This window comes from Vigna unguiculata, chromosome 6 (genome assembly GCF_037176805.1).
Source record: "Vigna unguiculata cultivar grain cowpea cultivar isolate G323 ecotype 2 chromosome 6, ASM3717680v1, whole genome shotgun sequence".
Lineage (NCBI taxonomy): Eukaryota > Viridiplantae > Streptophyta > Magnoliopsida > Fabales > Fabaceae > Vigna > Vigna unguiculata.
The window spans coordinates 39,847,006-39,871,743 of NC_140797.1; the positions used below are offsets into that span (position 1 = coordinate 39,847,006).

The window sequence follows — 24,738 nt, forward strand, 5'->3', positions numbered from 1 at the left end:
TTAATTACAATAATTTAATAGATAATTTAAATTCAAAAATAAAATTTAAATAAAATGCTTCCATCTTAAATTTGTTTTAAGCTTCTGAAATTCTTAAACAGCCTAATCAATTTACTTATTCAACGTTGGTATTGTATTATAGGCATTGGTTTGAGAGGCTTCAAAGTTAAAACTAAATAAGTGACTTGTACTGTATGGCCTACCAATCTGTCGGCACTGCATGGCCCACCGGTCCATCGACACAAAGAATATTCTTGAACTTCCTCGTTTCACCTTCGTCATCAAACAAGGCCGAAAGGGTTTATACACTTAACAACCCATCGGTACGTCGGTCTAACGGACCAAATCCGAGCGGCCACAGGCTGTTGCTAGCAACAGATAGATCGTGTGCCAAACTTAAGCGATCATCGGTCGATCGGCTATACGGGTGAAGCACATTTCATTGTTTAAGATTACTCACCCATAAAAGCGACCATCGGTCGATCGACCACGCAGGTGAAACACATTTCATTGTTTAAGGTTACTCACCCATAAAAGCGACCATCGGTCGATCGGCCACGCGGGTGAAACACATTTCATTGTTTAAGGTTACTCACCCATAAAAGCGACCATCGGTCGATCGGGCACGCGGGTGAAACACATTTCATTGTTTAAGGTTACTTACCCATAAAAGATAACCCGCCTAGCCAAGCGACCATCGATCGATCGGCCAAACGGAAAACCTGGACCAATCAGCCGATTTAATTAAAATTAAACAAGTCAGTAATCACAATTAAGGGATCATTGGGTCGTGATTAAGGAGTCCTAATCATAGGCCCACACCGGAAACTATAAATAGGGCCCAGAGGTAGGTTGGTGAGGATCTTAATTTCGCATTTATTACAGCAGTTACGATTATCGACCGATCGACCCTAAAACTGATTTAAGCATCGAAGCCTTTTAGACAGGTACACTGATCATCTGTTCAACCTATCAAACAAGGAGGAATATTGTGTGGAGCGAAGGCTTTGACAGATTGTGGAAGAAAGCATCAAGGAGAGAAAAATGAAATTTGAGTGGTATTAGTAGGTGCTTGGTCCCTAGACACAAAACATGACTGTTCCATGATTGCACTTTACTTAAGTTAGAGTGACTTCATGCAACGAAATTGTACTATGTTTCTGCTGGTTCCATCTTACTAGCTACATTGGTGCTATGCTATCTCTTCTCTATTGCTGGTTTTGTGTTGTATCTGTGAGTATTGTTAGCTTTCAAGTGTTAAAAACAAACTTAAATTATGTCTTTGATGAAAAAAAAAACTATAATCTATGTAACTTAAATTTTTCATATTAATTATTATAACTAAAACCATAGATGAATTCATAAGAGAAACATATATATATATATATATATATATATATATGATTCGAAGGCTCAACCTATTTTTCAATAAATAAAATTGTTCTTTAATATTTCTATTTATCGTTACATATTAAAGTTACTTTTTAAAAATCAATATATATATATATATATATATATATATATATATATATATATATAACTATTAACGTATTTTCACTTTGCACAAGGTTGCTGGTATTTAATACATGATATTGCATTCAGTATCCAAGAAACTTTACGCATAATAAATATACATATCAAATATATATTTTATAATTGATTGGCTGCGAGTATAACTTTTCTCTCTTTTAATTAAATAAGAGCATTGTAATTTAAAAAAAAAAAAATTAAATCGAGTTTTGTAGAAAACATCAACAAACATCATTCTAAATAAAAAAAAAAAGCAAGGACATGGTAGTAATTTACTTCCCTCAAATTGCAAGGTTAGATTATGGCGGTCATGCCTCGTGAGTGCATAATATTCCTCCATCTTATTTATTTTAGTCACGTCCCATGAAATGCCAAACATTAATTACATGCATTTACAATGCATGAAAAATAAAAAGTTCACTTCCAATTATGAGAAGCGATAAAAGTTAAATAAATTTTAAAATAATTAATATATTAACGACTTAAAATCTTTAACTGACTAGACACATGTTAACTATTAATTATATAATTAAAATAAGAAAATGTATTTTAAAAAAAATATGATTCAATCAATTTTAACTAATAATATATTCATCATTTAGAAAAAGCAGAGACATTACATATGATTTATTTTTAATTCGTAATATATGATGGCAATAATTTGTTTTTTAATATTGTTCTTACTTTTCAATCAACTATTTTACCTTGGACTTTGAATATATTTTAAAAATTATAACTGACAGTTAATTTTTTTTGTTTATTTAAGACCAAATGGCTGTTTGCGGTGTGATGATTAAATTAGATTAGAACAAGACTAAAATAATTATTTTAAAGGGAAAATAACATATTAAAGTAAATTATAAGCATCTCAATAAATTGTATATGTTTTTTAAACTACGGTGATACAAATTAAATTATTAATTTGAAAAGCTATATAAATATTACTATAAGGCATACATCAAAATTTTAGAAAATTGATATGTAATACATTAAAAAAGCGAACGTTTTCTTAATTGAACTATGCATTCACGAAAATTTAATTATAGTAATTCATACTTTGCATTTAATTAATATGCCAATGCTGAACTAACTAAACTAAGTAATACAATTAGTGTTTTTTTAATAATATTAAAAATATTATTTTTCAACACAAATTAGTTGACATTTTTTCAACATATAATTTTATATATTGCATTATCATAGTCATTTAATTTAGTATTAATTATACTTTAGAAAAAATAACAATGAATAAAAAGTAACCTTACGTAATTGACAATTACATAAAATTATGACACTTTTATAATAGACTAAATTATTCGAAACCAATCAATGAACTACAATGATAGCATATCCTGTCATTATATAAATTATTTATTTGTATATTAAACAAAGAATTCACATATTCGTAATTGACTTTTTATTTGTTTCAATAATTAATTGAGGCTATGAAAATTAAAACATAGCACCATTAAGTATTTGATTAGCATTTTTTATATTATAAAATAATATGTTTTTTAAATGATTACATAATAAATCACAAAATTTATTGTTAGTTTTAAATTGCAGAAGGTTGTCTGCTTCATTTTGGTAAAATATAATAAGGTTAGGCACCGTTTTGGCAGTTTAATGGGTAATTATATTGGTATGGATATATACATTTGTTTAAACTTTAAAATTTCAATACAATTTTATTATGATTTTTCAGAATGTACTTATCATTAATTTTTTTTTTTTTAAATTCTACTTAAATAAGTTAGAAGTTTGTCGGGACATGAACGAAATTAAGAAAAATAATGTTTTGGTCGATACATTCTAACGAAGTGTGTCTTTAGCATTGTAACAAAAGATGTTAGAGAATTATATTTTTAGTTAATCATTCAAAACAATATTTCATAGAGAAGTGGAGGCAATATATATATATATATATATATATATATATATATATATATATATATATATATATATAACATATGAGATCGATATTAAATAAACATTTTTAATAATTATATGTAAGTAATGAATATAAATATTTAATTATTTTATGTGATGATGCCTATTAATAATTATTATAGAATTTTATCTTGCTTTTTTAAAATTTAATTAATTGAAATAAAATTATTAATAAAGTCAGTAATAATCATAAAATAATCATTTTCATTTAAATACATTTTTTTAACTCTTCTCATTTTCATTTATTTCATCAGGAGTTAAGGTGTTCCTGGTGGTTTATTATACTCTTTGCTTTTCCGTTCGGTATGATAATTTCATATGAAAGTATTAATAAAATTATATAAAATGACAAGGATCTTCAATATGACAAAAAGTATGTTTTTCCTAGTATGTAACTTTTAAACTTTGGAACATTATTAACAACAACAAACATACACACTAGAATAATTAAAAAAATAAATAAGCATCACCCATCAATCCAATCTACAAATTATATAATAAAATTGATTTATATTTTCTTGAAGTTGCACATCATTTTAACACATTTATATTATGAGTGAATTATGATAAATTAAATTCTAAGTAATAATCTGGATAGCTTATGTCATTAATGAAATATATAAAGGCGACATACTAGCTCATAGATGTGATAGAAATAGGGGGTCATATTAGAATTTAAGTTTTAGTTTGCTATAAAAGACATGTTGCATGCCTATATTTGTTGTATACAGTATGATTAGCTTGAAAAAAGAGGAAGAAAGTTAGTTATGGACAAATAATGGAAACGTAAAAATAAACCAATAATAATAATAACAACAAAATAATAAAATCCGGAAATAATATTTCGAGATCACTAAATTTAAATCAAGGTTAAATATAATAGAAATATCATATAAATATTTATTATTTTTCAAAATTTTGATTCCTTCAAACTAGTATTTAAGAACTGATAATACGCATTGGTACACAGATTAGCAAAACCGTGATAACAGCAATAACAACGAAGTGTCCAATTTCTCTAATTTAAAAAAATAAATGTCAATATTATTTCCTTAAAACATTTAACGTTTCTGACAAGCAAGTAAATTAAAAAAAAAACACAGTACTTATTTTGAATTCTCCAAATAAGTAAAATATAATTGATTTATATTTGAAAGTAGTTAGTCCTACGATGTAATCCATGTTTTAACAATGAAGAAAGTCTAGTTTTGTTGCAAATTCTGTCAAAATGGATTTTAATTATCAGAAATGTCAAAATGAATTTTAATATGTGAATTAATTCGTGAGCTAATCTGATTTATTAGGGATTTAAATTAGGTTGGGTTGAATTCAATCTGATTCACTTAATTCACGGGTTGAAGGTGATCCATCAATATTTTTTAACAATTTTTTTAATAATTATTTATTACTCCTAATTATATAAGTCAAAATTTTATGTTTTTAATTGTTAGAATATTACTCAATAATATTTGAATAGTTTCAATGTTTAATTAATTTGATTGTCAAGTTTATATACGTTGATATTTTAATCTTTAACTATAATCTTAATACTAAATCACTCACGCAACCCTCTTATAAATAATTTTTTAAATTAACATGACAAAAATTTGTAGTTTTTTGTATTTATATTTTGTTGAATTGCATGACAGAAAATATGTAATATTAGCCATGTTTTCTTGGATTATACAGACACTTTTTTGAAAACACTTCATCATATAATGGTGGTGAGCATGATGAAAATATTAGTTATTGATTTTATTGTGATTGTCATCTCATGAGTTAGCTTATAAAATTATTTAAATATTTGAATATTTAAAAATAAATAAATAAATAATTTTGCTATGTGGTTTGGTGAGCCAAGTCACTTAATCCACCAACCCATGATGGATTGAGCTAACCCATGGTGGATTGAGCTGAATGATAAGATTCCTTATTCACCAAAAAGTGAGTTAGGTTGCGTTCACTCATTTTTAACCCGACTCGTAACGAGTCAACTCGTGTGAGCCGAGTCAGCTTATTTTCACATATGTCTACAAACTCTATAAATTACTTTGTTTGACATCTCTACAAGCTCTATAAATTACTCTGAACTCTATATACTTGTATGAAGGGTTGGAAGTTTCAGGTTACCTCGAGACAAAACGATTAAAGAGAATAAAGAGAATGAGTGGATGCAAACTTCATCCTACTTAATATAAAAAAAAAAAAAGTGTAGTAGTTCAGGTTGGTTAAACCTTATTGTAGAAATTGCTGATAGTTTCACTGGTATAGCAACAAAAAAATTGATGTTTTAGCACAGGGGCATTAATTGCGAACCTGGTCGTAGGTGTATAAATCTTTGAAGGTGGTGGTGAGAAAGAAGGTGTATATATGGTGCACATGGAGTGTTATTTATTAACCCTTTTCTGCAGGATCCATCCATATACAGACTAACCGGGTAGGGAAAACTGGGAACAAGAGTGACCAAATATTGAAGAGGCTTCAATGTGGTAGATTCAAGTATTTTTCTTTCAACACACATGATAATAGTAAGTACCATTTCTCTTCTTTTTCTCATACATATCCATAATGGCAACTCTGGACTTTCACCTGTTCTTCTATAACATACTCATGCTACCAATAAAATTAATTGACCTCCCCTTTGAAATAGTTGGAAAACAGAACACTTAGGTAAAAGGCAATAAATGTAAAATATTCTCAGAGATGGAAGAAATAAAATCCACGAAAGAAAAAAAAGAGGGTAGAAAAGACACATCTAGCTGTAAGCCGGTTATGATGCATTTAACGCACATGAACTATGGTACATAGAATTGAATTCAAAATAGAAAATTGATAGGCCTCTCTTTATTACGAGCGTTATCTCCATCTGCTTGTGGTAGCAGAAGCTATTTAATTCACCACATCAAATATCACAGCCACTGACCTCTATATAAACCTACCCCCAAACTTATTACTTTCTTCATACTCAGTTCAGTGTTAAACTTAAACCCACCATTTACCATTACACCACCAACATGGACCAAAGCGTTTTTGGTTCTTCTATGTTCCTATGTTTGTTGCTTGTGTTAATCACATGGAACAACGTTGTTGTTGTTCCACAAGCCGAGGCTCGAGCGTTTTTTGTTTTCGGCGATTCGTTGGTTGATAACGGCAACAATAACTACCTACTCACCACTGCTCGTGCCGACGCATACCCTTACGGCATTGACTATCCCACTCACAGGGCAACTGGTCGATTCTCCAACGGCCTCAATATTCCGGACATTATCAGTTGGGTCCCTAATCATGTCGCTGTTCTTATTAGTTCTTTCAGTAGCTTTCAATCACTCTATGTTTTTTTTTTGTTCTGTTATGTTCTGAAACTCTTGATTATTTGATAACCTAATTAAGCTACATTTATTGTTCCTCTTAGTGTTAGTGCTGCATAATTAATATGCTTATGAGAAGTGTGTGGTGCAAATAGGTGAGCGAATTGGGTCGGAACCCACGTTGCCGTATCTGAGTCCTGCGCTCGATGGAGAGAGGCTACTCGTCGGGGCCAATTTTGCTTCTGCTGGAATAGGAATTCTCAATGACACTGGAATTCAGTTTGTAAGCCAACATGCCAACGTTTTTTTTCTCTCTCGTTCATTTCAACCATTTTTTTACACTTTGACAGAACTTTTGCTGAAAATCATATAAATTTTCAAAACCAGTTCTGGAATCTATGTTAATAATGATTAATGAATCATCCTTTTGGTATATATGTTTTGCAGATAAACATAATCCGAATCAGCAGACAATTACAATACTTTGAACAGTATCAACAGAGGGTGAGTGCACTAATTGGAGCAGAACAGGCTCAACGACTTGTGAACCAGGCACTGGTGCTCATAACATTAGGTGGCAATGATTTTGTTAACAACTATTTCCTGGTGCCATTTTCTGCAAGATCACGTCAATTTGCACTCCCGGACTATGTCGTATACCTTATTTCCGAATATCGCAAAATTCTTGTGGTATATATTCTCTTCTGTTCCTCTTATTATAGTATTATTATAACCATTATCCTTTTTATAATTTCGATCATTAACACCTATCAAAGCTACGTCATGCATGTTAAAATCATATACACAACTTCCATGATTGAACCTACACGATCCAAAGGTGTAGTTTACAATGGGGACAAAGTCATGCTCATTTTTCATATATAATTAATTATTTTGTTTTGTTTCAACTAGTTGGTATTTAACATATGTCATCTTTAATTTAAGAAGTGTCCTTTTAGGTTTTTCACTCAATGTATATTCTCACACCGAGACTCCAACATTTTAAACATGAACCTAAATATTTGTGATTGATAGATACATAACTAATTCAATATGGTTAACAAAAGTTTTTTATAACATATTTTCATATATATATATATATATATATATATATATATATATTAATAAGTTATTTTATATATTTATTTCAACCTCTGGTTTCAAAAATTATATTCACACTTTCATTTATATATTATTATTGCACCTCATATATATATATATATATATATATATGTATATATAATGATTAGATATCATGATTAAATATGTTATTTCCACTTTAAATCTTGTAATTTTCTCCCAAAGAAGAGAGCACAAGTTAGAGTGTGTTTTCTTTATTTATTTATTTTTAGTTTTTTTTTCTAATACTATCTTAATTTAAGTATTTGCAAATAAAATAATTCCTTTTCAATTGTGTTTTTATGACTATAAACGGCTATAAAAAAATAACATGAACATAATTTTGTTACAGATATGTTATTCGAATTGAAACAACGTTAAACCCTTATATAGTCTTTGTAGTAGTTTTTCTTTTCATATGCGAGCACTTTGATGTGTTTTCGCTCCTTTCTCTTCTATGGTCACCGTAAGGATTTTTCATCTATCTACATGCTCAACTTAAGGGTGCGTTTTATTTTAATTAATTTTGTATTGTTAATAAAGTTTTTTTATTTTTTAAAATAAGGTCTGTATAGTATTTTTAAAAAAAAAATTAAAACGGAACAAAATCGTGGCCATCGTTGATTATTGAGAAAATGACATTTTCATGTTTTATTTATTTTTTATTCATTCAGTGAGAGTGATTGTTACGTTATGATAATAATATATGTAGGAAGCCCTCTTCTGATAAAAGTGACACTAACTTCCCATTTCCACTCTTTACCACATCTCTTTCTATTATTTAAATTGAATATAGATACTACAACAACTAAATTTTGACAACTTTATCTCACAACCTGAATTATCATATCTTAAATAGATTTGAAATATAAAAAAATGAAAAAATAAACAACTCCGATTGTAAAAAAAAATTTGTCAAAATTTAGTTATTATAGTATAATTTTTCATTTAAATTTTAATGAAATGTTTTTTTTCATCACATTCATTTACAAATTTACCTTACAACAATATTATTTAAAAAGAAAATTATATTTTGACTTCCATTTTTTGACTTTCATCCCTTACTCCTTCACGTGACTTAGTGTGATTATTGATTCTTTCAAAAGAAAAGATAGTGGTACATTAATCAATAATTCACACTAAATCAAGTCAGAAAGTAAAGAATGAGAGTCAAAAATGAAAGTTATAGTATGATTATCCTATTTAGAATACATTGTTTGAAAGTGTAGAAGTTTACTACGCTTTTAAACCATCACACCTAAAAGATATCTGCTAGCATTCATTTGTAGTACTAGTATAATATAACGTTTGTACGTTCTTGAGTAATACAAGACATGTTGATTAATTGTGTCTCAGAAAAAAATAATACACACACATAAATTGGACAAGGACAAGACCTGGTGTCAAAGATGCATAATGTCAAAGTAAAGTAAATGATTCAACACAATATATAGTCTCAAAAAAATCGAATCTCAAATTAAAAAAGTGAAATATATGTGTATATAATATTTATCCGAGTGGACTTAACTTGTGTTAGACTTCAGCAGTGAATAATTTGATGATGTATATGTGTGGTTGTGGGAAGCAATAAGTTGAGTTATGGTATGGTATGAGGGGTTGCTGAAGCCATTGAACATTATTGACTCATTCTACCGATTTATAAACATTGATGTAAGAAGCATGTGGGGTAAGGTACTATAAATGTAGAATTAATGTGTCATAACTCGTGATCTCTGTCCTGCACCTAGTCTTTTTGAAGTATAGGCATATGGGCACTGTTGAGCAGCAATAAATAAATGGTTGTAGATATAGGACCATTACTTGTAGGTAGTATTAGTATATTTTAGGTTGTTCGCGTAATAATAATGATTGTTTCTTGTGTTCTTTTAGGAAACATATGAAAATTCGGTACCAATTAATAGATCAGGAAATCAATTTTGACCTAAAGATTATAATGATCTTACTTAAAATAACGAGTTTATAAGTGTTTCTCCTTATATATTAATCGTTTTACTCATTTTTATCCGACGTGAAACTTCGATCTCAACTTAATTTCTAAGTTGTGTACGATGCATGCAGAGGCTTTATGAATTGGGAGCAAGACGAGTTTTGGTGACAGGAACGGGGCCATTAGGTTGCGTACCTGCAGAATTAGCACAGCATAGCAGAAATGGGGAGTGTGCAGCAGATCTGCAACAAGCTTCTGCATTATTCAACCCGCAACTGGTGCAGTTGGTGAATCAACTTAACTCTGAAATTGGTTCAGTTATCTTCATTTCAGCCAATGCCTTCGCATCCAATATGGATTTTATCAGTAACCCACAAGCATACGGTATGAACAAAAACTTTCTCTTTCTATTATTATTATGGAAAATGATTTTTTGACTACTAAATTTTAAAAATTTTCTTTTATAATCTTTGAGGTATTTTTTAAATGATTTTTCATTTTTTTTTGTTTTTTCATTCTCAATATTTTAAAATCATTTAAAAAATGATACATCATATTATAAAAGAAAATTTTCAAAATTTAGTAGTCAAAATATCATTGTCTTATTATTATATATACATGTGCTGGTTTAGATGTGAGTGAGAAATTTATAACCAAATCATTTGTACGATTTAATTTAGGTATACATTAATAGCCAAACTGACTTTTTTTTTTCTTTTTAAAAAAACATTATCCATTTTTCTAAAAGTTATTTCTACGTGTAATGGTTGGCTTAATGATTTAGAGTAGCAATTAGTAAGCTATGAGTACATTATACTAATATTTCAAAACTTAAAAACAAAATTACCCGAAATATTAATACATTATTGTTGTTTTTAAACAATTATAAGATTGCTTATTTTAAGAGAATGTATAATTTTGTAAGATATTTATGTTAATTTTATGATCGTATGTATGACTATAGAGATATTCTTATCCCAATATTAAGTTTTGAATTTGAATCTAAGTTTCCTTTAGAAAAAATATAAGATAATTGGCAAAAGAGAAACTATATAGCTCCCGAAAGCGCAAAAATTAGATCTTAGAAATATTTTCATTAGTAGTTAATATTAAAATTTAAATGTAAACATGAATCATTATTGCAATTTTATTGTATAAGTCAAGGATTCATGGTAATATAGTTTTAGTTTACTTAATATTAGCCGTGCTTGATAATAACTTTTGTAGAAATTAATTTGAAAGTATCATTATTGTAAAATGTTTTATAATGTCATTGAACTAATTATGCAACGTCACATCATTATTTTTCAAAAAAGCAAGCTTTAGAGCACTTGTTAAAGGAGTCAAACTTTTTAACACGAGAGTGTATATAAGAAAATATCAAAAGTTAAACTAATATTGGTGGTACTAACTATATGTTGAAATGCTACAAATGTTGTCGCGTCTTAGTTCTGATTTAATCTATACATGAAATTTAAACGTGAGTTAAAATTAATAAGAAAAATGTGCATATTTACAGAAAATTAGTTACAAAAATTAATATAATTTAATATTATGCTAATATATCGTAAAAATACATTTTTTTTCTTAAAATAGACAAAATGAAAAGGTATTTATAAACATAAACATTGGATCAAAAACTGCATAACATGCAGTTATTTGTTGGGACCATAAGGGGCCCAAATTAGATGACTTTTGAAGTGGTCTGGGCCTGACTTGTTTTGCTGTTTTCTCTTTCCAAAATTAATTAATAATAATAAATAATAATAATAATGTTTTTAAAAAATACAGGAATATAGAATAAAAATTGTTTGTTAAAAGAAATTTATTTTATTTAAATAAAAAATACCACTTCAGAAAATTTATCTGAATTTTTTATATACTAAAACAATGTCCGAAATTAAACTTTGATGCGCGCGACGAGTAATGTAAGTGTTATATTTTACGAGTTTTAGGTCTCTCGAAGGTTTATTATGAGAGATATAATATTAATGAGATCTATAAGACCGGAGTCTAATTACATAAAAGATTAACATCACTCTCAACTTAAAATCTTAAGATAATGAATTTATGGATCTTCATTTTTATATAATATTTTATTTTTTCATTTCTATCGACATAGGACTTAGATTCATAGTTAAATTCTTAACAAGTAAAAACATGCAAACACTTAAAAGGATTATGGTCCATGTACAGGATGTACAGGTAATTCAGATAACAATTGTAAGAGTAAAATGATTGTTTCATTTTCACATAATAACTCATATTCTGGGCGGTGTATTTCCTTCTTTATAGAGTTCTTTTTCCCCTCTTCACCGAACTTATAAAGTAAAAGATTAGAAAATTTGTTATGTACTGATCATGAGCAGTGTCGGAGAATAATATCTGGAGCAGTGCCAGAATACTGATATTGTTCTCAGAAGAAGCATGAAGTAACACTTTGTATGGGTTCAGTAACTATGGATAATGAATCTGAAAGCATGAATATTGAAATGCAGGTTTTATCACCTCAAAAGTTGCATGCTGTGGGCAAGGACGTTTCAATGGGATTGGACTGTGTACTCCAGTGTCTAACCTGTGTCCAAACAGGAATGTGTATGCATTTTGGGACCCTTTTCATCCAAGTGAGAGAGCAAACAGATTAATTGTGGAAACATTCATGATTGGAGACACCAAATACATGAACCCAATGAATCTCAGTACCATTATGCACTTGGATTCAAGGACCTAATTATCATCTTCTTCTTCTTCTTCTACCTAGGATTGTCACACACATTCTGCATTACATTTTGTGCTATATATTTCATTGTTTAAGCTGTATTGTTACACATTATTTGATGCCATGGGATTCGTAGCATTTTCTCCTCCAAGGCCTCATTTGAAGGGAGAAAAATAGAAGGAAACTCCATGGTTTGTTATTGAACGTCCCAGTTTAGGGTTTGTATCTTATTGCCCATTTATCGTTTTGGGTTTAGATAATTTGTGGGTAGAGGATAAGCCCAAAACATATATGGGCTTCAAACTTATAGTGTAATAAACTTAGGTATCTATAATGTACTACCACTACCACTTCACAAAACTATTCCATGCAAACCTTAACTTAAATTACATATTGCACTTTCTTCAATTCATTGCAAGGCTTTATTTGCAATAAACATCCACAAAAATAATTGCTTGATACCTTAAGTTTTCTAAATGTAAACCTTTTTTTTTTTGGAATCCATTTGAATTAGTTTGTCTACAAAAAACAACAATTAAAAAAAAATGGTGTGCAGAAGGACACATTTAAATGCGAGTTTATAGTTCAATAAATATAAATATATAAAAAATATGGTTTATATGCTCTGTATAATAAACTTTCAAATTTAAGAGGAGCATTGGAAACATAATTATTTGGCCCAGTGTCATAAAAGTGATATATATCCTGGATTATCTTAATATAGTATTAATTGATGTATAGTAATATGTTTGGCTTAAAATTCTTTCCAAAAGGTGAGAAATATAGTATTTCTTATTTTATTCTTTTCCTAAGTTAAAAAAAAACTAATAAAAGAATAAGAGAAAGATAACAGTATTAATTAAAACATAATTAGTGTCATCTTGTAAGTTAATTAAAGATTACATAAAAGATAAAAATATAAATAAAAAAGTTATTAGTATTGTCTTATGAAAAACATGACACAATACTTAATATTCCTCAATATGGAGAGGAGAAGTTCGACGGTTGATAGTTTAGTTTTAAAAAAGAAAATTAAATTATGAAATAGCTTTATAAAACTGAATTAAACTCTGTTTAGTTGTTTATTTAAATATTTTTTATCTAAAAAGTAATTTCAATTAAAAAAAATCGAAATTGATGCTTCAATAAATGTATCACTTTTTTCTCAACAAAATTGTTATGATCAACTAAGACAAAATTATCAGTTCAAGAAACATATAATTTCCTTAATAGGCTAAACGCTGAAAAAGGATAAAAAAAATAAGAAAGTAAAAAGCAATGTAGATTATATAATTTCGACGACTAGAATACTAGAAATTAATGACTTGAACTGAATTAAATTGTGTAATGATTAAACTGAATTAAACTAAAAAACATAGTTAAAATAAAACTGAACCGCGTGAACTATTTCTTAGGTTAATTATCTCTCTCTCTCTCTCTCTCTCTCTCTCTATATATATATATATATATATATTTGAACTTAAAGTTGTATATGAATTCATTTAACACCAATATATATATTCTTATCTAATAAACTAATATCAAATATTCGAAATTTTATTTGAGTTGTATATGAATATATATATATATATATATATATATATATATATATTTTTTTTTTCATAATATTTTAAATAGTTCAGTAAATTATTGTAAAAATTAAACTAAAAAATGTTGTTTAATTTAGCTCTTTTACTTTAAATTTTAATACTATAGCCATTTTAATCAGCTACTTTTTTACTTTTTTCACACTCCTAAGAGAATTTGACTCTTATGCGATGGAAAACCAATTACGACTTTCGTAATATATATATTTTTATTCATAAAAATTGATTTTTTTTATAAATTTAAGGGTTAAATATATTTTTGGTCCTTAACTTTCAGTGAATTTTAGAATTAGATCATTTCGAAATTCAAGACCAATTTAATCTTTTATATTTTGAAATATGTGGATTTAGTCCTTTTAATCAAATTTTGTTAAGTTTATTTGACATTTCAAGCGCGTTTCATAATAGTATTTGACTTAACATTAAAACAAAAATGTGTCAAACAATATAAACAACTCAAATACAATCCTAAAATGCGTATAAAACATCAAATAAATCTAACAAAATTTGATTAAAATGACTAAATTCACCTATTTTGAAAGATGAATAATTAAATTGATCCAAAATTTCGAAATAAATTAATTCAAAAATTCACCGAAAGTTAAGGACAAAAACAAATTTTATCTTAAATTTAATTAGAATGAGGCCTCTGTTTATATAATCATTCTATCTTTACTTATATGATATCTGTAACATTTGTCATATAATATAACATGATTAGAATTAGTAAAATTATTTTAAAAGAATTTAACTGTAAAACACCGTATAAAAAAGTGGAAATCTGTCATCTCGATAACCTTTTTAAATTTAATTCAATCTTATAAAGTCAATATCTTCGGCATACACAGTAATTCGTCATATAGTATAACATTCTTAAGGTTAAAATTCGTAAAATTATCTTAGAAGAATTTACTGTGAAACACCGCAGAAAAATGGAAGCCTCTTTGTGAAGGGAAATAATCTAAAACTGGTGATGCTGGATGAGGGTAGCTGAGACCAAAACGCCACCCTATTTATGTGAATCACGTGGACATGTGTTTGTTTTTCGTGCTCACCCATAATCCAATCCTTATTTGGGAAAAACACAACCTGTTTTTCTTTATGCTTTGTTTAGCTCAAATGCGCACACATAAATAGTATCATTTGATCATTTGATGTTTTAGTTCTAAATCAACAAAGATACGAGTGATAGTAAAGTTTAACAGAAAAACTTCATCGATTATTCATTAATGAGATCTTGCCCATACTAAAAAAACATGTTTATTTCTCGGGTTACAACTTCTTTCTGTCCTTTATATACGTACATTTCTCATAATCTTCCTAAGTTTCCGGTGCTTAAAACAACTATGATTTCGCTTTAAGATCTTCTGACGAGATTGTCGTTAGACTGAACTGCAATAATGCATCTAAAGCGACATGGCCGATACTTGATTCTATGAACCATCCGGGTGGAAGGTTTATTGATAAGATATAAAACGAGTATTCAATATATAAGTAAATGAAGATTTCATTTTAAAAATCAGATTTATGAGATTGAGTTAAACTTAAAGTTCAATTCTTAACATATTTATAATATGAACTTGAACTTATTCTAGTCAAATTTATTGTTTATCGGATTTATTGTGTCATTCTTTATAGGAAGATTTATTGTATGTTGAGTTTATTGTATTATCTCCTATTCGATTACTATGAGACCTAATAAATCGATTTTGTAAGATTAAGATAAGTTTAAAGTCTACTTCCTAATTTGGTATTTGAATCATGAGTTTGAACATATTTTACTGAAATTTATTATTTATTAAACCGATATCCACTGTTATCAAAAAATTTGTTATTTATTGTTTGTTAAGTTTATAATATATAAGTAAATACAAATTTCATATATTAAATTAAATTTAAAATATATTTCTTAACAATAATTTTTGTTAACTGTTTGTTAGGCTGATTGTACCTGTTGGTATCGAAAAGTTTATTATTATTATTTGTTGAGTTTATAATATATAAATGACCATAAATCTCATCTTAAGATTAAATTATATTTAAATCCACTTCTTAACGTAAGTTTTGTTTAACTTTAGGTCATGATTATTACTATCTTAGTTCCAGAACTAGCTAGACAACAAAGATGGGATAACACAACTCTAGTATTCAATCTACCTGAAATAGTTTTTGTTTAAAACATTTTTTTTTTTTATCTTAGCTGGTTTTTGGATCTACCCTGTATTAACTATCTACTTTCTCATCCTAACATTAATAAGTGTCCCACATTTCTATTCCATTTCTCTGTAAGAAGCTACCCACTAAGGAAAGAGTCCAGAAAGTTACACCTCTCTCTTACTGCCAATACATTTTCTCAAACAGGGTGAAATTAAGTGGACAGGGTTTCATTCCACTCTTTTTCTCATTGAAAAGTTAATTCTAAAAATTGGTTTTTTCCAAAACAGAACTGTTCGGATTCACATTATATGATATAGAATTGTGTTGAAACACCGTTCATGATTGGTTTTAATGAATTGATTTAGGTTGTTTTTGCTATATGAATCAAAACTTTTATACCATGATTTACTATTAACTGTTGGATCAAGTACTCATGATTAAGTTAAAAGTTATACTTCATATATAGACAACTCTTTCTATCTATATACTATATACGATTCAATTGTAATCCGATACATTTGATTTTCGTTAAGGGATAATTGATGTTACTCCTGGTATTAGAATAAAAGTATCTAAATATAATCACATAAATTCTAAATTTTTACTCGAAATTATTTTTACTGACATTTTACTGGAACGCAGACCTAGGGTTTAAGAGAAGCAGTAACATATGAGCCACTGTTAACACTTTTCCCAGAACGAAATTTCCTAATTGCTGATTAACGTAGTTCTACTCATCCAACATGTTGGTCTATTAATTTGTTAACTGCCAACTTTGATAAATGTCGTGCATTGTGCTATGCAATTATGCAAGCAAATGTACTTGATAGTTTCTTCTTGGAAGTTGAACTTACACCGGGGGATATCATATAACATAAATTGCGTAGTTACTCAAGCATTATGCCCAGAAAGCAGAGGTGAAAATATTTAACTTCGGTTTTTGCTTGTGACTGTGTAGGAAACAATGCCAATATTTTAAATTCTGTCCACATACGCGGCTTGAAATTATATATGCTGGTTTTGGATGTTGAAATTGAAGGAAGGGTTTTGGCTTCTGCTAAAACCACTCACTAGAGCAATTACTTGATGTACTTTCTTCTTGATTCGGCGGTTTGCTTTAAATCTAAAGAGGTGGTAGAACAAAACATTTATGAATGTGGTTTGTAAGATAAATCAACCTCTCAACCTTTGCATATATATATATATAGCTCTTCCAAGTGTTTGATGAAAAGCACGACTCAGGATACTAAGAATCATACATCTACACAACACAAACAACTCATTCCACTCCTGTTTTGCAGCCATGAATAATCTTTTGGTGCTTGGTTTTTGTGCTATCATAAGCTTGGTTGTAGCACCATGCTCTATTTCTGCTCAACCAACAAGGGCTTTCTTCGTTTTTGGTGATTCACTGGTGGACAGTGGCAACAATGATTTCTTGGCAACCACAGCCAGAGCAGACGCTCCACCCTATGGCATTGACTTCCCATCACACATTCCCACTGGACGTTTCTCCAATGGCTTAAACATCCCTGACCTTATCAGTATGAATCACTTAATCTGGCATAATCAAATCAGCAATGCTATATACTTGTTCATTCGTGCTTAACGTTTCTATATATGTATATGTATCATCTGCATGCATGACCATAACTAAGCTTGTGTTATTACTTTATTCATACATCAATTGCATGCAGGTTTGGAACTTGGTCTAGAGCCTACACTGCCGTATTTGAGCCCCTTACTGGTTGGAGAGAAGCTACTGATTGGTGCCAATTTTGCATCCGCTGGGATTGGCATTCTCAATGATACGGGAATTCAATTTGTAAGCTTCAACATTAATTGTAAATTATTGAGGAACATGGTGTGTTTTTAGAGTGCATAAATGGGTGACTTGTATAAAGTCTTTCAGTGACCGTGTATTCCAAAAGCTGATATATATAGTATGGTTGGTATATGATTGTTTTGGCAGTTGAACATTATCCATATCTACAAACAACTCAAGCTATTCCAGGAGTATCAGCTAAGGTTAAGTGCACACATTGGTGCTGAGGGAGCCAGAAACCTAGTAAACAGAGCACTCGTTCTCATCACTCTTGGAGGCAATGACTTTGTCAACAATTACTACCTGGTCCCCTATTCAGCAAGATCTCGCCAGTTTTCTCTCCCAGACTATGTTCGCTATCTCGTTTCTGAGTACCGCAAAGTTCTGAGGGTATGTATATGCATCACCAAACACAACAGTTACAGTATGATTAATCATTTTGTGTTGCTGTTTTGGAAGTTTATATATAATAATAGAAAAAAAGGTATATTGGCAATATTTTACGAATTCACGGCATTGGAAATCATCATGCATACGACAAAATGCATCATGAATTTGTGAAGCGTAGAATAAGGGTCATTCGTGTTTCCGAAAATGCTCTGCTGCATTGGTGTACGTACGTAACCACCAGTCTTATGGTCCGTGTGAAAGAATGTGCATTAAACAAAAGACATGTGGGTATCTTTTGGTTGGTGAGGGATACCAAATATGTTTTCTCTCTTTCAAGCATCGTATACTTCAATGCACAACACAAGCAATTAATGACACAAAATATTAGATATTTTATCTCTCTCTGATCTACTTCATTATTTAATCAACACATGTATGTTGAAAACATGCAGAGGCTTTATGATTTGGGTACTCGAAGAGTTCTTGTAACGGGTACTGGACCAATGGGGTGTGTTCCAGCTGAATTAGCCATGAGAAGCAGAACGGGTGATTGCGACGTGGAACTTCAGAGAGCTGCTGCATTGTTCAATCCCCAACTGGTTGAAATGTTAAACGCACTGAATGAAGAAGTTGGTTCCCAAGTTTTCATTGCTGCTAATGCCTATCGCATGCACATGGATTTCGTTTCCAACCCTCGAGCTTATGGTATGATCAATATAGCTTCTGCACCACCCTGCATGCAACACTATAGACACCACCTTTTAACTTTCAAATTAAATTACATGTTCCTGGAAAAGATAGCATGTGGAAACGACATTGTTTAGTAGGTTCCTTTAAAAGTCAACGTAGCTTTTAAAAGTTGCTTTTGTTATTTTCTTTTTAAATTATCAATTTCTTAAAAAGAAATCCACATTGAAGCCCAATAAGCCCGTTAGAAATGTTTTGGGCCTGCAGGATTTGTGACGTCGAAGATAGCTTGTTGTGGACAAGGCCCATACAACGGGATTGGACTGTGCACACCAGCCTCAAACCTGTGTCCAAACAGAGACCTTTACGCGTTCTGGGATCCATTCCATCCATCAGAGAAAGCAAACAGAATCATAGTCCAACAGATTCTGAGAGGCACCACTGAATACATGCACCCCATGAATCTCACCTCTATCATGGACCTCGATTCCATGACCTGATTCATCGTTTTTCGATTTGAATATGTCTCCACAAGTCAAAGGATGTTATATCTATGTGTGCCACCTAAGTTTGTTTGATCTTCTTATCATCATTCCCTAGGTAGTGTGTTTTATCTTCTGCTCCTTTCTTCCTCCGATTGTTATTCTCTGTTGGAAGTAATTTTGGTCTCACCACAAATAAATTTAAGTTCTTCTCTATCATTCCTTTATCTTCGTGTTATCTCTGGATCTAATTACTTTAAATTTTCTTTTCTGAAATACTTTCTCTGAACCTAGATAGAAACGAAAACAAATATACTATGGTTCTACTTCGACTAGAGATAAAATAATTTTATAATATGTAAATCTCACTTTATAAACTGATTTTGTGGAATTGAATTAGATTTAAAAGCTGTTGGGTTATATATATATATTTATGAATTATGATTATAATCATCGAGAAGTTATGTTTTGATAAGGTGGTTATATGACATTAGATAATTTAGATTCTTTAATAACCAAAATAAACTATTTTTTCCTCTTGCAATGGCAACCACCTCTTTCAAAACACAAAATTTTGAACAAGTACAGTGAAGTCTTCCATCGTGTAACGTAACAAGTAGTTTGGAAAATAAAATGTATTTTAAATGATTTTACAAATGAATTATCAGTGTTATTGTTAAAATTATTAATTAATTAATTAGAGTGTTTCCTCCACTGGTCCCTTGTATTTGTATTCTGGTTGATAAAGTGAATGTTTTTGTAAGGTTTTGAATACAACAAGGTTCTTTTTTCAATGTTAGTTGTTAACTGAAAATGACTGATTTTTTTGGTCACAAACATTTTTATGGACTATCGAAATTTGAACGGTTAATGAGTACGAGACCGCGTTATTAAGCAGCAAATTTCATTATTAACAAATGTTCCAAACTTTACTAAAAAGAAATGGTAGATAGATGGATAGAATTAATAATGAACCTTATTAAAGCTGAGTTATTAAAAATATGCTTCTGTATATATATTCTTCTCTTCACCCCTATTTAAGTTAAAGGAATTGGAAAAGGATTATGTTGGAGTATGAACTATAAAAGCTATTTAATACAATAGTTACACCATCCATCACAAACTAACATATAAATAGAACACAGACTTTGACTTGTCTGGGAAAGGATCACCTTGGTTTTACATGTAAAACCAAATGATGGTGAGTTAATCATGAAAAATAATACAGAGAAAATATCTAAAGGAAAAAGACAAAACTTTGATGTAATATCTTAAATATCAGTTCTATTGATATCTAAGTAAAATAAACCATGTGATCTTTTATATATGTAAAGATATTAGAAATTTAAGGCGAGTTTGATTCTACTCATGAAATAAAAATGAATTTAAAATTTAATATCTTAATTAATATTTTCAACCAGCTTATTGACATGAAATATGTTTTATATCTGATCTGGAAAACACAAGAAAGGATATCGAGGATGAGGAGGAGTGAAGAAAAAAGTGAATTTACGTATAAATCCCCAGTAATGCATTAAAGAGTGCACCAACCTCAAAAGTGATGAACAATGGTGAAATAAATATATAGGGGCCATGGTGCCCTAGCTAACTCATGTGTTGTAACAATAACTCAGCCTCCAAATACGTTATACGGAGTAAAATAATTAATCTCAATTCCATTTGAATGTTTTTTAAACCAAAACCCAAATGCATTTACTATTTCTTTGTAATGTGTAGATGATGATGATGATGATGATGATGATGATGATGATGATGATGATGATGATGATGATGATGATGATGATGATGTGATGGTGGTGCATTGCATGGGCATGTGATATATATGTGATGAGTTGGTTACTACTAGGTAGGTATAGATTTTGAGGAAGTGGGATAGAGTTTTAGAAGTTGAATTGGTTGGAATTGAATAGGCTGCAATGTTGGTTGAGAGAGATGTTAGAGAGAGAGAGAGAGAGAGGAAATTAAGAGTTTTGTGATGTTAGTTGAACCGTTTCTCCAGCCAAATTATGTGATGTCCAGGGTATTAGGTGTAGAGTTGTTGGTATTATAAATGTCTATACAGCTCATGCTTTACTCTCATTTTTAATCATATATTACCATTTATCATCACTTTATTGTTTAATTCCTCAACAAATATTCAAAAAAATCATGGCGGCTACTCAATTTTGCACTTTATCACTCCCTAGTGCTACTCATTCCATATTTTACTTCTCTAAAAATCTAGCTCATCATCAACTCTTCTACTTTATTTTTAAATAATTTATCCATATATTTATATCTTTCATATGAATTTTTTATCATCAACAAAGAACTATATTGATTGCAGAGCATTTGGTACTCCAACCCTTATACATATCCAAACACAGCAAGAAAAGAACTTGTTAATCTTGAAATCAATATTCACAAAAAACTCAACTTGGTGCTCTATGAATATAGCTAGAGTGAATCCATGGAATTATTATTTCACTATATGCTATTCAAAAATAATTTCCTAGCATAATGTTAGGATTGTACGTTGCTATTGTAAATTTGTAAGGATAAAATTCTCTTGACAAAAGTCAGCAACATGAATTTCATTATAGAATGTGTTTGCTAAGATCACACCTGTAAGTAAAAAAAGTTACTTTCGACCCTAAAATCTAGGTTATAGATTCAATAATTATATATAAATAATCTCATATATTACTTGTCAAATAATGTGACGAATTCTTAACATATAGATACTCATGAAATAATTGTTAATGAATTACTTAAGTAAATATGGAGGAATTAAATTTTGTTAATAAATGATAAATAGGTTGCTAATCCAAATTCGTCTCATCCATTTTTCGTGGATCTTGTTTATTTTGATCGAGAAATGGAGAAAAAAAAAATATGTACGAAGGTAAAACATAATGGCAAACGATATTCAGAATATGATAGATGGTAGGGATTAATGCCAGTTTCACCTAAAAACTTCTCCGTATTTTTTTCCCTTTCATTTGTAATGGAGAAGTTTTTGGATTGATATGGAGAAATTTTTTTTTTTTATATTTATGTTATTTTAAAAAAATCTTTATAATTTCTACTCTCAAATAGAAAAGCATTCTTTGTTTTCTACTAAATAACTTAAAAATTATTCAATTTCTACTTATATGCGATGAATTTATTTTTTCTTCCCAAATTTCATTTTATATTTATTACACCAAACGTCATTTTAAGTATTAAAAACTGCTTTTACTTTATCGTTGCGTTGGTCCACTCTATTCACATATATGCAAACATACATATAAAATATGTAATGAAAACAGTGTTTTACTGATTCATCAATGTGTTCCAAATAATTGAGAAGACTATCAGGGTCTGAGTTTGGCTATATACCACGCTATAATTGGTTTGATTGAATTTAAAGTGACTTCAATTGTTTTACTATATCTAATTTAAAGAAAATTCTAATACATTAACTGTTCATATTTAATTCTGAAACCCTTTGAAATCTCGTGTAGATTTGGGAACTTCACCTATATCTACTTATACCAGTACGATAAAAGATCATTGATATTATCCTAAAAATACTTTTTTATTGGTTGATTCAATCATTCGATTTCATCAAACACCAAATCAAACAGTGAGAGAAAAAAAATTTAAATTACTATTTTTTTTTAATCCATAAACTTTTTAAACTGTAATTGTACATAGTTTTTCATAAAATAAAATAAATAATTTTGAATTTGAAAGTTTGAATTCTCCGCCGAGTTTCTTCTTGTTTTGTCCTCTTATATTAATTAGGGTGAGCTAAGTTAAATTTGATTTGATTCGAAGTTAAGATGTTTGGTTATTGAAATAAAATATTTTTAATTGGGGAAAAGTACTATATTGGCAGTAAAGTAATAGGAGAAATAGGTTTGGCTTCCTTCACATAGTTCGAAGTTTAATTCTAGTTTATGTATTTCCTTTTGCTTTATTTTTATTAATCTATTTTTATTCATTGATTCAAACAATACTTTTTTTTTATTAAAGATTTATTTTTGTAATATTTGTTATATTTGTTTTTCAAACGTAAGAAACAAAAGTTACTCAGAATTAATTTTAATTTACAATTTTACATTGATTAATTTTTTTTTTATCAACACAAACCGAAATGAATAATTTGTGCCATCCAATAATAAACCACGTTTCAAAATATTGTAAATAATTTTGTATTGATAGTTTTTTTGAAATCACATGACATGATATTCTTTTAATTAAATATTAAAAAAAATTAGAAACCCTAAAAATAAGGATAAATTTAGAAACAATTAAGTTTAATTAAATTTTTTTTTTTATAAATTTGTATGCCCTCTATGCGATTTAACATTTTTTTCTTCCTCATTTCATCCATCAATTAACTCATTCATTTATTTTTTCTATTCACTTTTAACTTACGAGAAAACTTATTCTTGTAAAAAGAAAAAAAATGTGTTCATCACCAATTAGAGAAGATTAAACTGGAAAGTAGTGAATTAACATGTAAGTGGAGATGAGAAGAAGAAAATAATAATCACGTTATCTTATTCACATAAAAAAAAATTCATAGAGACTCAATTGAAAAAATTCAAATAAAATTTATGAGGTACTAAAGATTTAATTAAACAAAAAAGTGACTATAATATATGTAAAATATCATAATTGTATACCATAGTTTTTATATTTTTGTTTATTAATGTTTTTTGGATAATTTAATTTATATTTAATTAAATATCTTAATTTATTTTTTTATTGGTAGAAATAAATTATTAGTTGTGTGAGAGAAAGAAAAAAAGTGGATTGAAATGAAGAAGTAGTGGAGGAATTTGGTCGATAATATTAGGTAAAATTTGATGGGGGCAGCTGGATGACCATTGGAAATAGCTTCATATGTATGTACATGGAAAAGACTTTTCTAAATTGTAAAAAGAAAAAAAAAAGTGTGGAAAAAGAAAAAAATAAATAAAAGGATTAATAACGTACAGAATTAGTATAGGTCTGGACGTGAGA

General features: G+C 29.0%; 2 protein-coding genes across 2 annotated transcripts; both read left to right on the forward strand.

Annotated features, from left to right (window-relative positions):
* The first annotated feature begins 6,436 nt into the window (after window positions 1-6,436).
* LOC114187523 (GDSL esterase/lipase LTL1-like) lies at window positions 6,437-12,982 on the forward strand. Its single transcript, XM_028075791.2, has 5 exons — window positions 6,437-6,750; window positions 6,944-7,071; window positions 7,236-7,478; window positions 9,987-10,239; window positions 12,354-12,982. Exons 1-5 carry the CDS (start codon window positions 6,495-6,497, stop codon window positions 12,584-12,586), a joined length of 1,113 nt encoding a protein of 370 aa, XP_027931592.1. The 5' UTR covers window positions 6,437-6,494; the 3' UTR covers window positions 12,587-12,982.
* A 4,583-nt stretch (window positions 12,983-17,565) lies between these two features.
* On the forward strand, window positions 17,566-19,941 carry LOC114187630 (GDSL esterase/lipase At5g33370-like). The gene is made up of 5 exons (XM_028075925.2): window positions 17,566-17,882; window positions 18,036-18,163; window positions 18,311-18,553; window positions 19,006-19,258; window positions 19,508-19,941. Exons 1-5 carry the CDS (start codon window positions 17,642-17,644, stop codon window positions 19,738-19,740), a joined length of 1,098 nt encoding a protein of 365 aa, XP_027931726.1. The 5' UTR covers window positions 17,566-17,641; the 3' UTR covers window positions 19,741-19,941.
* Window positions 19,942-24,738: the final 4,797 nt, after the last annotated feature.